This window comes from Mizuhopecten yessoensis, unplaced genomic scaffold (assembly GCF_002113885.1).
Source record: "Mizuhopecten yessoensis strain PY_sf001 unplaced genomic scaffold, ASM211388v2 scaffold267, whole genome shotgun sequence".
Classification (NCBI taxonomy): Eukaryota; Metazoa; Mollusca; class Bivalvia; order Pectinida; family Pectinidae; genus Mizuhopecten; species Mizuhopecten yessoensis.
In genome coordinates, this window is record NW_018403461.1 from 270460 (window position 1) to 287944 (window position 17485).

Sequence of the window (17485 nt, forward strand, 5' to 3'; positions counted from 1 at the left end):
GTGTGGCTGTAGGTGTGGTGGCTGTAGGTGTGGCTGTAGGTGTGGTGGCTGTAGGTGTAGGTGGCTGTAGGTATGGTGGCTGTAGGTGTGGTGGCTGTAGGTGTGGCTGTAGGTGTGGCTGTAGGTGTGGTGGCTGTAGGTGTGGTGGCTGTAGGTGTGGTAGGTGTGGTGGCTGTAGGTATGGTAGGTGTGGTAGGTGTGGTGGCTGTAGGTGTGGTAGGTGTGGTAGCTATAGGTATGGTAGGTGTGGTAGGTGTGGTGGCTGTAGGTATGGTAGGTGTGGTAGGTGTGGTGGCTGTAGGTGTGGTAGGTGTGGTAGCTATAGGTATGGTAGGTGTGGTAGGTGTGGTGGCTGTAGGTATGGTAGGTGTGGTAGGTGTGGTGGCTGTAGGTATGGTAGGTGTGGTAGGTGTGGTGGCTGTAGGTATGGTAGGTTTGGGAGGGGTGGTGACTGTAGGTGTGGCTGTAGCTGTAGGTGTGGCTGTAGCTGTAGTTGTGGCTGTAGCTGTAGGTGTGTCTGTAGCTGTAGGATTGGCTGTAGGTGTAGGTGTAGTTGTAAGTGTGGCTGTAGGTGTGGCTGTAGGTGTGGTGGCTGTATGTGTGGTGGCTGTAGGTGTGGTGGCTGTAGGTGTGGTGGCTGTAGGTGTGGTGGCTGTAGCTGGAGGATTGGCTGTAGGTGTAGCTGTAGCTGTATGTGTGGTGGCTGTAGGTGTAGGTGTAGGTGTGGTGGCTGTAGGTGTGGTGGCTGTAGCTGTAGGATTGGCTGTAGGTGTAGCTGTAGCTGTATGTGTGGTGGCTGTAGGTGTAGGTGTAGGTGTGGTGGCTGTAGGTGTAGCTGTATGTGTGGCTGCAGGTGTGGTGGCTGTAGGTGTGGTGGCTGTAGGTGTGGGTGTAGTTGTAAGTGTGGCTGTAGGTGTGGTGGCTGTAGGTGTGGTGGCTGTAGCTGTAGGATTGGCTGTAGGTGTAGCTGTAGCTGTATGTGTGGTGGCTGTAGGTGTGGCTGTAGCTGTAGGTGTGGCTGTAGCTGTAGGATTGGCTGTAGATGTAGCTGTAGTTGTAAGTGTGGCTGTAGGTGTGGTGGCTGTAGGTGTGGCTGTAGTTGTAAGTGTGGCTGTAGGTGTGGTGGCTGTAGTTGTAGGATTGGCTGTAGGTGTAGCTGTAGCTTTAGGTGTGGCTGTAGCTATAGCTGTAGGTGTAGGTGTGTGACTGTAGGTGTAGGTGTGGCTGTAGGTGTGGCTGTAATTACATTGTCTTAGAATAGCTAGATACAATATGACAACACATTGTGATCAATAGTAAATCACATCCTAGAAAATTGTTTGAAAATTGGATTATTGTCATATCATAATTCAATTAATTTTGTTCGTTTTCAGTAAGCATTTGATTTTACAACTAAAATCTTCTTTCTACTTGCATTGTATAGACTCTAGATATTTAGAAAACCTATGGAAGTTTGATTTTTCATATCTAACAGAACCAGTGCATACATACATGATGATCTGTTATATTTACATTTTTGTTGTATGTGTCTTTGCAGCCTGAGTTTCATTTGGCCCCGACACCAGACTTAGACAATGTGACAGATAGATGTCTGGTGTCTGGACCAGAGGTAACTTGGGCTAGTGCCTTTGGTGTTTGTATCACAGGAAGATTAATGTCTTGTGATGACTCTTTACAGATTACATTGTTGAGAAATGTGAGGAAGGCAGTACTACTTGGGAGAAGGTCCCCGGTATTGTCAAGGGCACCTCCCACCCTATCAAGGGGCTCAAGGAGGGCAAAAAGTACAAGTTCCGTGTCAAGGCCGAGAACATGTACGGAGTTAGTGAGCCTCTGGAGACTACTAAACCTACACTGGCCAAGAATCCTTATGGTAAGTTTTCAGTTTGAAATGGTTCAGATCTCTGCTCTATTACCAAATATACAATTGCCGGGAATAAAGGGAAGCACACAATCATTATATTAGAATTGACCTTAGGGTCGGCCACACCCCCAGGGACTTAGTCTCTTGTTCACAACTTATAAACAGTTGAGATTTCAACCCTATAACTATAAACAGATGCTGAACTTGAAGACTTGGATACAAAAATGGTACCTGAATTGGCTCCTGGGACATAACCCATCCCTGGAGTCTTATTTNTGGGTGATACAGGCCCTCTGGGTCTCCACAGTATCCTCATCCTACTGTTGTTTTACCCACAGATATCCTGGTGGGTGATACAGGCCCTCTGAGTCTCCTCAGTATCCTCATCCTACTATTGTTTTACCCACAGATATCCTGATGGGTGATACAGGCCCTCTGAGTCTCCTCAGTATTCTCATCCTACTATTTAAACAGATGCTGAACTTGAAGACTTGGATACAAAAATGGTACCTGAATTGGCTCCTGGGAGATAACCCTTCCCTGGAGTCTTATTTGCAATATTACTTTCAATGAGAAGATTATGTTATGAATCCTCAGATATCCTGGTGGGTGATACGGGCCCTCTGAGTCTCCTCAGTATCCTCACCCTACTATTGTTGTACCCACAGATACCCCTGGTGGGTGATACAGGCCCTAGACTTGGATACAAAAATGGTACCTGAATTGGCTCCTGGGAGATAACCCTTCCCTGGAGTCTTATTTGCAATATTACTTTCAATGAGAAGATTATGTTATGAATCCTCAGATATCCTGGTGGGTGATACGGGCCCTCTGAGTCTCCTCAGTATCCTCATCCTACTATTTTTTTACCCAGAGATACCCCTGGTGGGTGATACAGGCCCTCTGAGTCTCCACAGTATCCTCATCCTTCTATTGTTTTACCCACAGATACCCCTGGTGGGTGTTACAGGCCCTCTGAGTCTCCTCAGTATCCTCACCCTACTAATGTTTTACCCCCAGATACCCCTGGTGGGTGATACAGGCCCTCTGAGTCGCCTCAGTATCCTCATCCTACTATTGTTTTACCCACAGATTTCCTGGTGGGTGATACAGGCCCTCTGAGTCTCCTCAGTTTCCTCACCCTACTATTGTTTTACCCACAGATACCCCTGGCGGGTGATACAGGCCCTCTGAGTCTCCTCAGTATTCTCATCCTACTATTTAAACAGATGCTGAACTTGAAGACTTGGATACAAAAATGGTACCTGAATTGGCTCCTGGGCCATAACCCATCCCTGGAGTCTTATTTGCAATATTACTTTCAATGAGAAGATTATGTTATGAATCCTCAGATGCCCCTGGTGGGTGACACAGGCCCTCTGAGTCTCCTCAGTATCCTCATCCTACTGTTGTTTTACCCACAGATATCCTGGTGGGTGATATAGGCCCTCTGAGTCTCCTCAGTATCCTCACCCTACTATTGTTGTACCCACAGATACCCCTGGTGGGTGATACAGGCCCTAGACTTGGATACAAAAATGGTACCTGAATTGGCTCCTGGGAGATAACCCTTCCCTGGAGTCTTATTTGCAATATTACTTTCAATGAGAAGATTATGTTATGAATCCTCAGATATCCTGGTGGGTGATACAGGCCCTCTGAGTCCCCTCAGTATTCTCATCATACTATTGTTTTACCCACAGATACCCCTGGCGGGTGATACAGGCCCTCTGAGTCCCCTCAGTATTCTCATCATACTATTGTTTTACCCACAGATACCCCTGGTGGGGGATACAGGCCCTCTGAGTCTCAACAGTATCCTCATCCTACTATTGTTTTACCCACAGATATCCTGATGGGTGATACAGGCCCTCTGAGTCTCCTCAGTATCCGCACCCTACTATTGTTTTACCCACAGATATCCTGGTGGGTGATACAGGCCCTCTGGGTCTCCTCAGTATCCTCATCCTACTATTGTTGTACCCACAGATACCCCTGGTGGGTGATACAGGCCCTAGACTTGGATACAAAAATGGTACCTGAATTGGCTCCTGGGACATAACCCATCCCTGGAGTCTTATTTGCAATATTACTTTCAATGAGAAGATTATGTTATGAATCCTCAGATGCCCCTGGTGGGTGACACAGGCCCTCTGAGTCTCCTCAGTATCCTCATCATACTATTGTTTTACCCACAGATACCCCTGGTGGGTGTTACAGGCCCTCTGAGTCTCCTCAGTATCCTCACCCTACTATTGTTTTCCCCACAGATATTCTGGTGGGTGATACAGGCCCTCTCGGTCTCCTCCGTATCCTCACCCTACTATTGTTTTACCCACAGATACCCCTGGTGGGGGATACAGGCCCTCTGAGTCGCTTCAGTATCCTCATCCTACTATTGTTTTACCCACAGATAACCCTGGTGGGTGATACAGGCCCTCTGGGTCTCCTCAGTATCCTCATCCTACTATTGTTGTACCCACAGATACCCCTGGTGGGTGATACAGGCCCTAGACTTGGATACAAAAATGGTACCTGAATTGGCTCCTGGGAGATAACCCTTCCCTGGAGTCTTATTTGCAATATTACTTTCAATGAGAAGATTATGATATGAATCCTCAGATGCCCCTGGTGGGTGATACAGGCCCTCTGAGTCTCCACAGTATCCTCACCCTACTATTGTTTTACCCACAGATACCCCTGATGCACCAAGAGATGTACAGATACCCAAGTATGACCGCAGGTCAGCAGATCTTACATGGAAGGCCCCAGACAATGATGGTGGCAACCCAATAAAAGGTAGGCCAGAGTCACAAAGCTTCAAACTCATATGGATCACCAGGTTTATTTTGATTGCTGCAATACTATGAGGCCTTGGTTCTGATAGTCATTTCATGTATAAATACATTGTGGGACCATTTCACTCTAATTTAATGGATATTGATTCCGACATTCTATATACTGACTATTTCACCTATGTTACAGTAACTCTAATCAACCAAACCAGAAATGTCAAAGAAAATATTCTATCTCGATATAAAATATTGTGCAGGTTATATGGTGGAGAAGAAACCGCGAGGAGGTGAATGGATTCAAGTTAACAACTTCCCCGTGAAAGACACAAGCTACTCTGTGATGAACTTACAGGAAGGTCAAGAGCTGGAATTCAGGGTCATGGCAATCAACGATGGTGGATTAGGCAAACCAAGCAAGGCCACTCCCTCCCATCTGGTGAGGGACCAAGTCTGTAAGTACAGGGCCCAGGAGGTAGGGACCATAAGTCCTCCATCTACTGTAAAAGCAAGCGTGCCACCCAACCTGAACACAAAAACAGCAGGAGGTGAACCCTTATAACCTGTCTGCAGCCTACCTCCCACGCGTGCTTCAATCTCATTGGTCTACTCTGCGCATGCAGGACATATATTTTCCAATATTTTCCGAAACGCAGAGGTTTCTGATTATTGTAATACGTACTGTCTGTTTTTTGTTTAACTTGGGTACAAAAGTTATTTAACTCCAAACTCAAGTCACTAACTATGTTTCAGCCCACGATCTATCTAGATGGTAGCATTTTATCAAATTGTGTTTAGTTCAGGGTCTGTTCATCTGGCAGTTGACAATTTTTGTTATCTCTAATTTTTAGAAAGCACTTGACAGATCATTATCTCTTGTTTAACATGGACGTTTACCTGAATATGGTCCTGTTATGTATTGATGCATTCTATTAACAGTTGCTGCTGGTGCGCCATCAGCTCCGAATGTTGACAAAATCACCAAGAACTCGGTCGACCTGTCCTGGAAGAAGCCCAGCAATGACGGAGGTGGTAAGATTACTGGATATATTGTGGAGAAGAAAAAGGCAGGAGAGGACTGGAAAGAGTGCGCTGAGGTCGCTGGTACTTCCTGTACGGTGCCAAACTTGAATGAAGGTGACGAGGTTCAGTTCCGCGTAACCCCTGTCAACGCTTTTGGACCGGGCGAAGCCAGTCACCCAACTTCAGTGATTAAGGTCGAGAACCAGCCAGGTACGTAGTGAAGAGCGATTCCATACATTAGATGATGAAGGGCTGGGTAAGATATCAGATGTCTTCTTTTTCACCCTGTTGATTTTTATTTGAGATAAGAAGTGCGTCCATTAGCCACATTTTACGTTTGTAACAATGAAGTGGTTGAAAGCACTTGACAAAATATGTTTTGTTATTCTGTTGTAAATGTGAGGCTGTAATATATTACAGAAAAGCCATCCATGGACATGTCTGGTGTGAAGGATGTCAATGTGAAGGCTGGTCAAACCATCACCATCAAGATCCCTTTCACAGGGTTCCCAAAACCTACTGCAGCCTGGGTCAATGGCGACACTGACATTGAAGACGATTCCCGCACTGATCTTAAGGTAATTTACTCAGGTCAAGGTCACTGAAGGTTGAAACATAAGTAAGGTCTACAAAAACGTAGGAATAGTTCTTAACTCAGTCACTCCTGAAATTTCATAATGAACTTTTCCAACCTTTAAATCGGAAGAGTTCAAATGTGTCTTCAGGGGTGAATGAGTTTATAATTTACCACTCATGTCTAGTTATTCTACAGTTTCAAAAAAATATTAATCAAATAACTAGATAATTGTACTGTCAATAACTAGATAATTGTACACTAGATCAGTGTACTGTCAATGTTGTTAGATTCATCATAGGCTGAAGCAATAGGAAACAACTTGACTTTGGCTTTTGTTTTGAAGGTCAAGGATGATCATGTTCTGTTGACCACCACCAATGCAAAGAGGTCCGACGCAGGACGCTATAAAGTCACCTTGAAGAATGCATCTGGAACGGAGTCTGCAAGCCTGGGTGTGAAAGTCCTTGGTAAGGTCACTTGAAATATACAACCAGTAAGGTCACAGAATAAATATCATCTAAAGGAGCTATGTTAAAAAAATACATCCCATGTCATTATAACATTAATGATCAAAGACATTCTAAAATGAGGTAAAAGTTGATTTAGATAATTTCTTAGTCCTGTCAAAGTATTCAATCCTCTGCTGTACTGTGTCTTAAGGAGGGACGGTAAACTACAGTAGTAGGATGCTGGGCTCATGACAGACGGGTTGCAGGTTCGAGTCATGAACAAGATACTTTACTCCTCTTGTTCCAGTCTACTCAGCTGTAAATGAGTATGTGGTTGGGAATTGCTGGATTTGTTGAATGCTAGCTGTGAGCATCTAAATGGCAACACTGGCTGTATGCTCCCCAGGGAGTTGAGAAAGATATTGGCTGGTTGCAAAGGTCCTATAACCACGGATAATAGTTTGTTAACCGCTTTGAGACGACCTACGAACTAGATTGTGATAAAGCGGTATATAAGAACCTCGAATCATTATAATTATTTGTCTTACAGACAAGCCTGCTGCTCCCACTGGTCCTCTGACTGCTTCAAATATCAATGGAGATGAATTGACCTTGAAATGGAACCCTCCTAAAGATGACGGTGGCGAGCCCATCAACAACTATGTGGTGGAGAAACGAGTCGATGGCACTGATAGGTGGATGAAGGTCAGCAGCTTCCTCACCACACCACGTTGTGTGGTCAGAAACCTTGACCCTGGCACCAAATATGAGTTCCGTGTGATGGCAGAGAACAACATGGGGGTCAGCGATGCACTGGTCACTGATGAGGCCATCTTGGCCAAATTGCCTTTCGGTATGTGGTCAAGCAATCTATTCCACTATTTTAGTATTTTTCATATGAGTTATATGTCCCTTGTATCAACTTTTTCATTCATCATTAGTTTTGTGTTGATTTAAAGGATTTTCATTATTTTATATCTATTTTATGCTCAAATGATTCAATAATACATGTAGCTGTTGAGACTTTAAAACATTTGAAATCCCAACCACATCAAAAATATAACCATATATACATTTGATAGGCATAAACAGATAAACACAGTTGTTTATGTACCTACATATGATGTAATGACAGAGTTTTTGCCCACTTTAGATACACCCAGTGCCCCAGGAACCCCCAAATGTACTGGTACCACAGAGGACTCTATCAGTTTAAGCTGGACACCGCCTCGCCGTGACGGAGGCAACCCTATCCGTGGCTACGTTGTCGAGAAGCGTGAGAAGGGAGACGACAAATGGACAAAGTTAGTGATAAGTTAAATATGGATGGGAATCATTCAACTCATTCACCCCTGAAATTTCATACTGAACTACTCCAACCTTTGACTTGGAAGAGTTCAAATGTGTCTCCAAGGGGTAATTGAGTTTACTCATTTTTAAGGAAGCTTGAAATGTATAATTAGGAAATTAAAAATGTATATTTTGTTGCATCTCAAAAATTGCATTTTATCTTTTTTTCCAGAAATATATGCACCCTATCAAAATTTGGTGTTAATGTAAAAAGGTTAATAAACAGTTCAAAAAGTGCTTGGCGGGAAACTATTGGCTAGCTGATTCTTTCCCCTCTCTGTATTAGTAACTAGGAGGAAGCTATTGGCTAGCTGATTCCTTCCCCCTATTCTGTATAAGCAATTAGGGGCGAAGCTATTATAGCTAACTGTTTCTTTCCCCCTTTTCTGTATCAGTGACAAGGGGGAAACTATTGGCTAGCTGATCCCCCAACCTCTGTATTAGTAATAACCCCTTATTAGTAATAATACTTATTTCACAGTGTATGCTTAAATTTATACATGTAAATCTGGATCAGGTAAAATAATAAAGAAAACTTCATATTATGTGAAATTCATTTAAAAAAAATGTTGTAACAATTTTTTATTTTCGTTTCATTACCAGGGCAACCTATGGAGAGGTTTTGGACAACGAATGCACATGCAAGGGCCTTCAGGATGGTAAGGAGTACGAGTTTCGTGTGGCAGCTGTCAATGAAGCTGGACCTGGTGATTTCGCAATGACATCTGATGCCATCATGGCCAGGGCTCCTCCAGGTAAGATAATACAACACTAGGTAACCAATTCTGATTAAAACAGAAATCAGGGTATTGAAAAAGATGAAACTTTTGTATAATATCGGCTAGGTGCAGCAGCTGGAGCCTCGTTGATAAAAATGGCCAATACACTACTAAATCTACATTTGAATGCTTCCGCGTTAAAATGTAGTCCGTCCCTACAAGGAAGACAACGTATTTCAGTGTAGATGATATTTTATCTACAACACCAGATATCTTACAACAGCAAAACAATACATATAAAGACAAAACAGAACTTTTTTGATGCAGATTGTCAATTTCAAGCTGTGAATGCGCGGATGAATACATTGCAGTGTAAATCTGTGAAATGTCACGTAAAGGTACCAGACAGGTAGGATAAGATAGAAAAATCTAGCATGGGGTATATTGTAGGATATCTCTGTCTGAGGTGTAAGAAATTAATATCTCAATATCTGTCCACAGTGGCCCCTAAGATCAGTCCTGACTATGTTCCTCGGGACGTCATCGCCAAGGCTGGAGAGGAATTCAAGATCGTAATACCATACATAGGAAACCCAACCCCTAAAACCACCTGGAGTCTGGTAAGTATATTCTTAACGGAATTGGTCAAAAGCTAATTATTGTCTGATTCTGTTCTTGTATCTAGGTATAGCATTGTGATCCTTTTTCTGATGCTTTATTGCAATGATGGGGAACTTCTGGAATTGTAATGACCCCTAATTACAATTAGAACTTATTATTAATTATTAATTATTTTTATTATTCTTCTGCTATGAACGTTTTCTCAGACTCACTTGAAACTCTGCGTGATGATTGGTGGTCATGTGTGATTGGGAAAGATTAATTTTAGCTGCTGCACACCATCAGAACCAGGTCGTCAGAACCTCTGATTGGTTGAAAGTTAGAACATTGAGAGATTTTGATCTTTCGGTATGTATTATGCCGTTACGAACAGTAGAGGGACTTCCACAGCCACTGTATCTGTCAGAAGTTGCTGTGTCTGGGTTGCATCTGGCTTCATTTGGCAGTAGATGACCACAGGTATCATTAAATTCTTTTTATCATTTCCACAGAGTGGTGCTAGTGTACTGGAGGATAGCCGCATCAAATTCATAAATGACCCCCTGGAGGTCAAGTTGGTCAACAAAAGCGCCAAGAAGAGTGATGCCGGAAAGTACAACATCATGCTGCAGAATGAGAAGGGTTTCGACTCCCTCTATGTCAATGTCATTGTTGTTGGTAAGTCAAATGCAAATTTTCAAAATATTTCAAAAATAAATTTATTAATTTGAAAGGCGCCCTTTGTGAATTACCAACCTGAAGTTTATTATGAATTGAAATATTTTCGTAAACATGTAACATGCACATTAAATCTTACCATTGATGTTATTTAAGCTTAGACTGAAATGTTCTACTTATAAGTCATCACTTACAAAATTTTAGAGTATGTCAAATAGAGACCATTAAAAGTTTGTGAAATAAAATGACCTTGACCTATAAGCTACTATCACGGTCATATGGATAAATAAATCAAAAGAGTTAACTGACTACATCAGTAGAACCTAAACGGCTTGAATAATTCTATTTTGCTGGTAGTTTACAGGGACGGAGCCCTTCAAACTTTAAAAGAAAACATTGATAGATTGCTATAAATGTATAAAAGGTCACTGGGGTCATGTGGCATGGCTTTGGTATGGAGATGGGTGTAACTGTTTAAAAGAATACTCCTTTAAGTATGTGCTTAGATCCCCTAAGCATTTTGTTTGCCATTGTAGATTCATGATAGATTTTCAGGTGAGCAATTGAGGCCTCTGGCCTTTTGTTTAGATATATTTAAAATAATAGTTTGTGTTTATGGTAAGAGTTTGTTGTATATGTGTATTACATGTTTATGGTAAGAGTTTGTTGTATATGTGTTTTACATGTTTATGGTAAGAGTTTGTTGTTTATGTGTATTACAGATTCTCCAGGTAAACCAGAGGGTCCCCTGGAGGTTAACGATATCACTCCTGACTCCTGTAAGCTGACATGGTATCCACCCAGGGTAGGTGATCCTCCAGTGACATCACGTTGGGTTCTGCCATATCTTCTACCCTCCTTTTACTGCTAGTTATCCCTGTTATTATGTTTTATGTATATATTTATGTTACCTTCCACAATGACGTTAGAAATGTATTCTGAAGTAACAGTGCCAGCTGTTTGTCTTTCCGGCATGGTAGTGTAGTGGTAGGGTGCTGGACTCATGACTGAAGGGTTGCGGGTTCGAGTCACAGCATGGCACTGTGTTGTATCTTTGAGCAAGATATTTTACTCCCCTTGTTCCAGTCTACTCAGCTGTAAATGAGTATGTGATTAGGCAGTGCTAGAATTGTTGAATGCTAGCTGTGAGCGCCTCAATGGCAGCACCGGCTGTATATGCTACCCAAGGAGTTGAGAACGTGATTGGCTGGTTTCAAAGGCCGTTTAACCACGGAAAATAATTTGTGAATCGCCATGAGAAGACCTACGAACTAGGTTGTGATGAAGCTGTATATAAGATCCTCGAATAATTATTATTATTATGTGCTTAATGTTATTCTGAGAATGAATTTCTCTTTGTAGGATGATGGTGGTAGCCCCATCACTAACTACCGTATAGAGAAGATGGACAAGAAGTATGGTAACTGGGACAGTGTCACCAAGTATGCACGTGGCACAAGTTTCGAAGTCATGGACCTTGTTGAAGGTCATGAATATTGTTTCCGTGTCATGGCAGAAAATGAGCATGGAGTCAGTGAACCATTAGAGACTGCTACATCAGTGATTGCTCAACATCCATACAGTAAGTTTGTATTGACAGAAGCTTGCTGGAAGTTCAGTAAAATATTTTTTGCATGTAATGACTGGTCCCTGTGTAATGTAATGATTTGTCTTGTTTCTTTGTAAAGACTGGTCCCTGTGTAATGTAATGACTTGTTTGGTTTCTTTGTAAAGACTGGTCCCTGTGTAATGAAATGACTCATCATGTTTCCATGTAATGACTGGTCCCTGTGTAATGTAATGACTTGTCTGGTTTCTTTGTAATGACTGGTCCCTGTGTAATGTAATGACTTGTTTTGTTTCTATATAATAACTGGTCCCTGGGTAATGTAATGACTTGTTTGATTTCTATATAATGACTGGTCCATGTGTAATGTAATGACTTGTCTGGTTTCTATATAATGACTGGTCCCTGTGGAATGTAATGGCTCATCATGTTTCCATGTAATGACTGGTCCCTGTGTAATGTAATGACTTGTCTGGTTTCTATATAATGACTGGGCCCTGTGTAAAGTAATGACTCATCATGTTTCCATGTAATGACTGGTCCCTGTGTAATGTAATGACTTGTTTGATTTCTATATAATGACTGGTCCATGTGTAATGTAATGACTTGTCTGGTTTCTATATAAAGACTGGTCCCTGTGTAATGAAATGACTCATCATGTTTCCCTGTAATGACTGGTCCCTGTGTAATGTAATGACTTGTCTGGTTTCTATATAATGACTGGTCCCTGTGTAAAGTAATGACTCATCATGTTTCCATGTATAATGACTGGTACGTCCCTGTGTAATGAAATGACTTGTCTGGTTTCTATGTCATAAGATGGCCACCTGCAGACAGCCATTTTTAGTGTTGACAGTTCAAGTTTGTTATCACTTTACTTTAAGGAAGTACTGGGTAGATCTTTATCTTATATCACATGCTGAATTTTCATTGGTCTTAAGTTGTGAATCTTTAATTTTGAAGCTGATTAGAAATGGCGGCCACTGGCAGCAGTCTTAGATTTTGACAGTTACACTAAAGGCACCTTGCGGTAATTTTACTTTTGATCAAAATGTCATATACTGCTGTGTATGATATTGTTTTTTTTCTTCAAAATGAGGGGTTGCGGTGGCCAAGTGGTTAACCCGTCTGACATTCTGCTACCACTAGCCCTCAACCGCTGGGTCACAGGTTCGAGACCTATGTGGGGCAGTCCACAGGTACTGGCCATGGGTTGGTGGTTTTTCCGGGAACTCTGGCTTTCCTTAACCACCAAAACCTGGCACATCCTTAAATGACCATAGCTGTTAAAAAGACGTAAAACACAAACCAACCAAAACTGTACAATGATTGTCCTTTTCTAATGATTGGTCCCTGCAGCTGTGTGTAATGATAATTACTGATGTTGATAGCTGCCCCTGACTCCCCTGTAGTTTGTCCCTGTGTGTAATGATATTTACTGATGTTGATAGCTGCCCCTGACTCCCCTGGTAAGCCAACAGTGGAGGACGTGGATGAGGATTCTGTCACACTCAGCTGGACAAAACCAAAAAGTGATGGTGGAAAGAAGATCCTGGGATACGTTGTTGAATACCTTGATCCTTACTCTGGCAGGTGGAAAGCTGCTAATGACCTTCCATGTTCAGATACTAACTTCACAGGTAAAGAAAAATATAAAATTTTGCATTAAAAGCATCTTTGAATTCAACGGATAAACATCAAACTTCTTAGAAAGATAAATTATCCCAAAAGCTCGGTTGAGTTTGTTAACCATTCTTATCAAACTTTAGTTTACAGCATGACGCTCCTTTATGCAATTGCCTACATGGTATCTGCTCAGTACCTCAAGAAATTTTCAACAATTTAACTTCAAATTTCATAGAGGGTTAATTACCATGAAAGTTTGGACATGTTTGATAACCTCCATATTATCCCACTGCAATTTACGGAGTTCATGCCCCTTTCATCAACTGATGAAACTGAGTTGACTTGTGAACATGAAATAGTTGCTGGTTGTAGAGGTCGGATTAAAACTTGTTGATGAGATTGAGCCGTTATTTTCACCCAACTGGAAAAAAATAATAATCGGTTATTTTTTTTCTGCAGTACCTGGACTGAAGAGGGACAAAGAGTATGAATTTCGAGTAAGGGCAAAGAATGTGGCAGGCCTGGGAGAACCAAGTGCAGTGATTGGCCCTGTCATACCCAAACCGAAGTATGGTAAGTACAGTTCGTCTCTCCTAGTGGGTTAATGGTACTCAAATCTGTGTATAACTAACTAATAACAATACTGCTCTCTGATATGTTAATCTACACAATAATTATGTGTGACGAGGTTTCCTGTCCTGGACAGTGTCATCCTGTTAGCTTGTTTTACCAGACCTTTGTTAGTATGACACTAATTCAGTGTTTTGATTTTTTCTTTCTTGATAACAAATATTGTGGCTTTTTTCAACAGGCAAGTCTGGAGCACCTGGCACACCAGTACCCTCTGCTATTGGCAGAACCTATATTGACCTGAAATGGGAACCACCCAAGAATGATGGAGGTAGCAAAGTCACGGGTAAGTTAATTGTAGCTATTGAAATTTATTCTTGTAATCTAGAAATATGTTATTAAGAAATGGACATCCCCCCCTCCCACACTTATGAACTAAAGCAAGGTCGTACAGGTCAGTCAAAGGTCAAGGTCACACAAATGTCATGCAACATGTTGTACTTATGAAGATGCATAAATATGTGAAATTGCATGACCCCAGGTAAAGTAATTAGTCCAAAACTGACCTGAACCCACAAATGGGTAGACATATACTCGTATGTACAGAGGAACTAGGGTAATATCCAAAACTGACCTGAACACAAAAATGGATAGACACATGTACAGAGGAACTAGGATAACATTATATTCACCATAGAGGGATATAAACGTCACCAGCATACTATGATTACAATTTATTCACCCCTGAAATTTCATAATGGACCGTTCCAACCTTTGAATTGGAAGAGTTCAAATGTGTCTTCAGGGGTGAATGAGTTAAAAATAATTCATGATCATCCTGGACCTTGATTAGAATGATTAACATACCTTGCCCCTAACATGAGGGGATCAGTTAAATGTCAACTTAAGCTTCTTTTTTTTTTATTGCCTAACAAGATTTTTGCTTCAAGATGAGGATTAGGCATTCAAATATCTCACCATGAGGGTTAGGCATTCAAATATCTCACCATGAGGGTTGAGATTATTTGACATACCCTCATCATAGGGGATGATGTATTTTCTCCCATCTTCCCAAAGCTTTGTTTGAAAGCAGGTGGACATTGATTATAATTTATGGGTTATTTTGATATTTTTCTCTCGCAAATAGAATATCATAATAAGCAGGTTCCATTGCAGCACCTTTAAGGAAAATGAAGAGCAAAGAAGGTAAAAGATAATCTTTTGTAGATCTGAAAAAGATCCTTTCATGGCGGGCACCAAGATCCTTCTAGTTCTTTGTCACATCACAAAAATAGATAATTGTTTTACAACTCCGGTGACTATTAAGACTAATCTTGTTTTTCAGGCTATGTAATCGAGAAAAAGCCCAAGAACTCTGACACATGGACCAAGGCTAACAACTTCAATGTGCGTGAACCCTACTTCACTATCAATGACCTTCCTGAAGGGGAGGAATTTGAGTTCCGTGTGGCCGCCATTACTGCTGCTGGGGTCGGAGAGTACAGTCTGAATACAGCACCAATCAAAATCAAGGAGCCCATTGGTATGTGAAATGAGTCTGATATGAGACATTAGCAAACTCTCCCTATTTCGAAGGGAGAATCCCGATTTTGGACCCTAAGATTGAGCATTTTCAACCAGTGAATGTGCTTAACTATTTCTTTTTTCTAAGATCTGGTGATTTCATTTAACAGCTCAAAAGCTTTTAAGTCTTAGCACACGTAATCTCCCCCATGGTAATTTCAAAAAGTTGGCAAGCATACATTTGACATGTACACTAAAGTAACACTTACGTAGCTGCTTGTAAAATATATCAGAGGTGTAGACTGGAATCAGCTTGTTCATCCGTCTGTCGCTCAGTCTGTCTCTAGATAAAATCCGGTCAAGACAACTTCCCCTTAACAAATAATCATTTTACATATCCTCTGAGGATTAAGATAGCCAGTGGCAGAGTTCTATTATTTAAAAAAAATATGAAGGTGAGGATACAGCCATGTAAAAAGATTCAGTCATTTTTGCTATATGCAACAATGTGAGATTTGTGCAAAAAATGCTGTGAATTTTTTTCACGCTCTTTACCCCTTATTTGATATATGCAATGAGGGATGTATATTTTTACACATCCTGCACAAATTCATGAACCCATGAACCAAATATATATATACTTAGGTAATAGGTTACACATGCAGGCAAAAGGTCCCACAAGTCCAGCAACACCAGGGGAGACAACTCTCTCCTGATGACACAGCCAAGTAATTGTAGCACTGCGGTTCTGTAAGATTCACTGTTGATTGTATGTTTTGTCTGTTCCAGTCGGATCAGCAGCCGAGTTTACTAAGAAGCTGTACAATGAGAAGGCCCCTCTCGGGGGTGAGGTCACATTCTCCGTCCAGACACATGGCAAGCCCCTGCCTGAAGTCAGTTGGTAGGTCAACTCAACCAACTGTCATCCCTCTCCCTGTTTATGTCTTAACTTTACAAACTCAGGGTAAAGGACTAGGGGTGTTAAGGGTCATTTCTGGCCTCATCGGGGATTTAGAATTAGTGGTTATAAGAAAGATAGCATATGTTGCTTATAACAGAAATTGGTAAATAAATTCAAGTTGAAATTTTTACTTTTTGTTTGGCCAAAAACGACCCATGACACCCGAAGTCCTTTGTGTGATACAAATTCTGTCAACTTTTGTTTGTTTAAGAAATATTGACTTTTTGAAAATGACAATTTTACAACAAGTAACACAACAGGATCTGAAAAAGTTATTATGTAGTTATTGATGAGGTAAGCTGTACAAATCGTACTAAAATAGTAAAATAATCAGTCAATTGTATTCAAGTTCTTTACATGTTCCTTGCGATCATAATAAAAGACCAAGTTCTATTATAACAAAACCAGCCATTGAACACTTCCTGATGTATGTTTTGTTTAGGTATAAGAATGGCGTTCCCATCGGTAACACCAACCATAGAACACTTCCTGATGTATGTTTTGTTTAGGTATAAGAATGGCGTTCCCATCGGTAACACCAGCCGCACTAAGCTCACCCAGAACGATGACAACTTTCTGTTCACACTCTCTGATGTCGGGGAAAGTGATGCCGGAGAAATCCGCTGTGAAATTTCAAATAATTTGGGACGGGAATCCTGTTCCTGCCAACTTGCTGTCATGTGTAAGTCATGTATTCTATAGGTTATGTAGCAATCTATCAACCCCTCCGATCATCAAGCATGTTCTGTGCAACAACTATTCTGTGACATCCTGTTGTAAAGAAACAGAAGAATAAAATCTGTAATTGCGCGAGCGAGATCGGGTTATAATGATTCATAATAATAATACTATACAACATTTGTATAGAGCCCTATATCATTTGTAACATTACTCTAAAGCGCTCTACAACAAACATGGATAATAGTATTCATTATAATTGTTAAACAAAAAAGGCTAACAAATCACCATTAAGCAAGAAGATAATAATCTCAATGTGCACATAAATGAATCTCAATCGAGGGCTAAGATTCTGTAATATAATCACAACTGAGGCTTAAGTCGAGCTTGGGATGTTACAGAATCTTACATTAGCCCTCAACTGAGAACCTGATCTCGCTCAATTTCAGATAATTGAGTTTTTATCTTGCACCTGTTTGTTCGAAAAAAACCTTATCAATTTGATCC

The 17485-nt window shown here is 41.2% G+C and overlaps 1 protein-coding gene across 19 annotated transcripts in view; it reads left to right on the forward strand.

Moving 5' to 3' along the window:
• Positions 1–17485, forward strand: part of LOC110445868 (twitchin-like) — a 191456-nt gene that overhangs the window by 137842 nt on the left and 36129 nt on the right. For all 19 annotated transcript variants that reach the window (XM_021490707.1, XM_021490699.1, XM_021490768.1 and 16 more), the window contains 19 exons: positions 1679–1873; positions 4559–4663; positions 4917–5111; positions 5596–5889; positions 6100–6257; positions 6600–6723; positions 7256–7558; positions 7859–8009; positions 8659–8810; positions 9276–9394; positions 9887–10052; positions 10775–10857; positions 11415–11634; positions 13071–13259; positions 13705–13818; positions 14057–14161; positions 15161–15358; positions 16129–16240; positions 16810–16982. In XM_021490707.1, the coding sequence (XP_021346382.1) occupies positions 1679–1873; positions 4559–4663; positions 4917–5111; positions 5596–5889; positions 6100–6257; positions 6600–6723; positions 7256–7558; positions 7859–8009; positions 8659–8810; positions 9276–9394; positions 9887–10052; positions 10775–10857; positions 11415–11634; positions 13071–13259; positions 13705–13818; positions 14057–14161; positions 15161–15358; positions 16129–16240; positions 16810–16982 (3156 nt within the window). The remainder of the gene's footprint in view (positions 1–1678; positions 1874–4558; positions 4664–4916; positions 5112–5595; positions 5890–6099; positions 6258–6599; positions 6724–7255; positions 7559–7858; positions 8010–8658; positions 8811–9275; positions 9395–9886; positions 10053–10774; positions 10858–11414; positions 11635–13070; positions 13260–13704; positions 13819–14056; positions 14162–15160; positions 15359–16128; positions 16241–16809; positions 16983–17485) is intronic.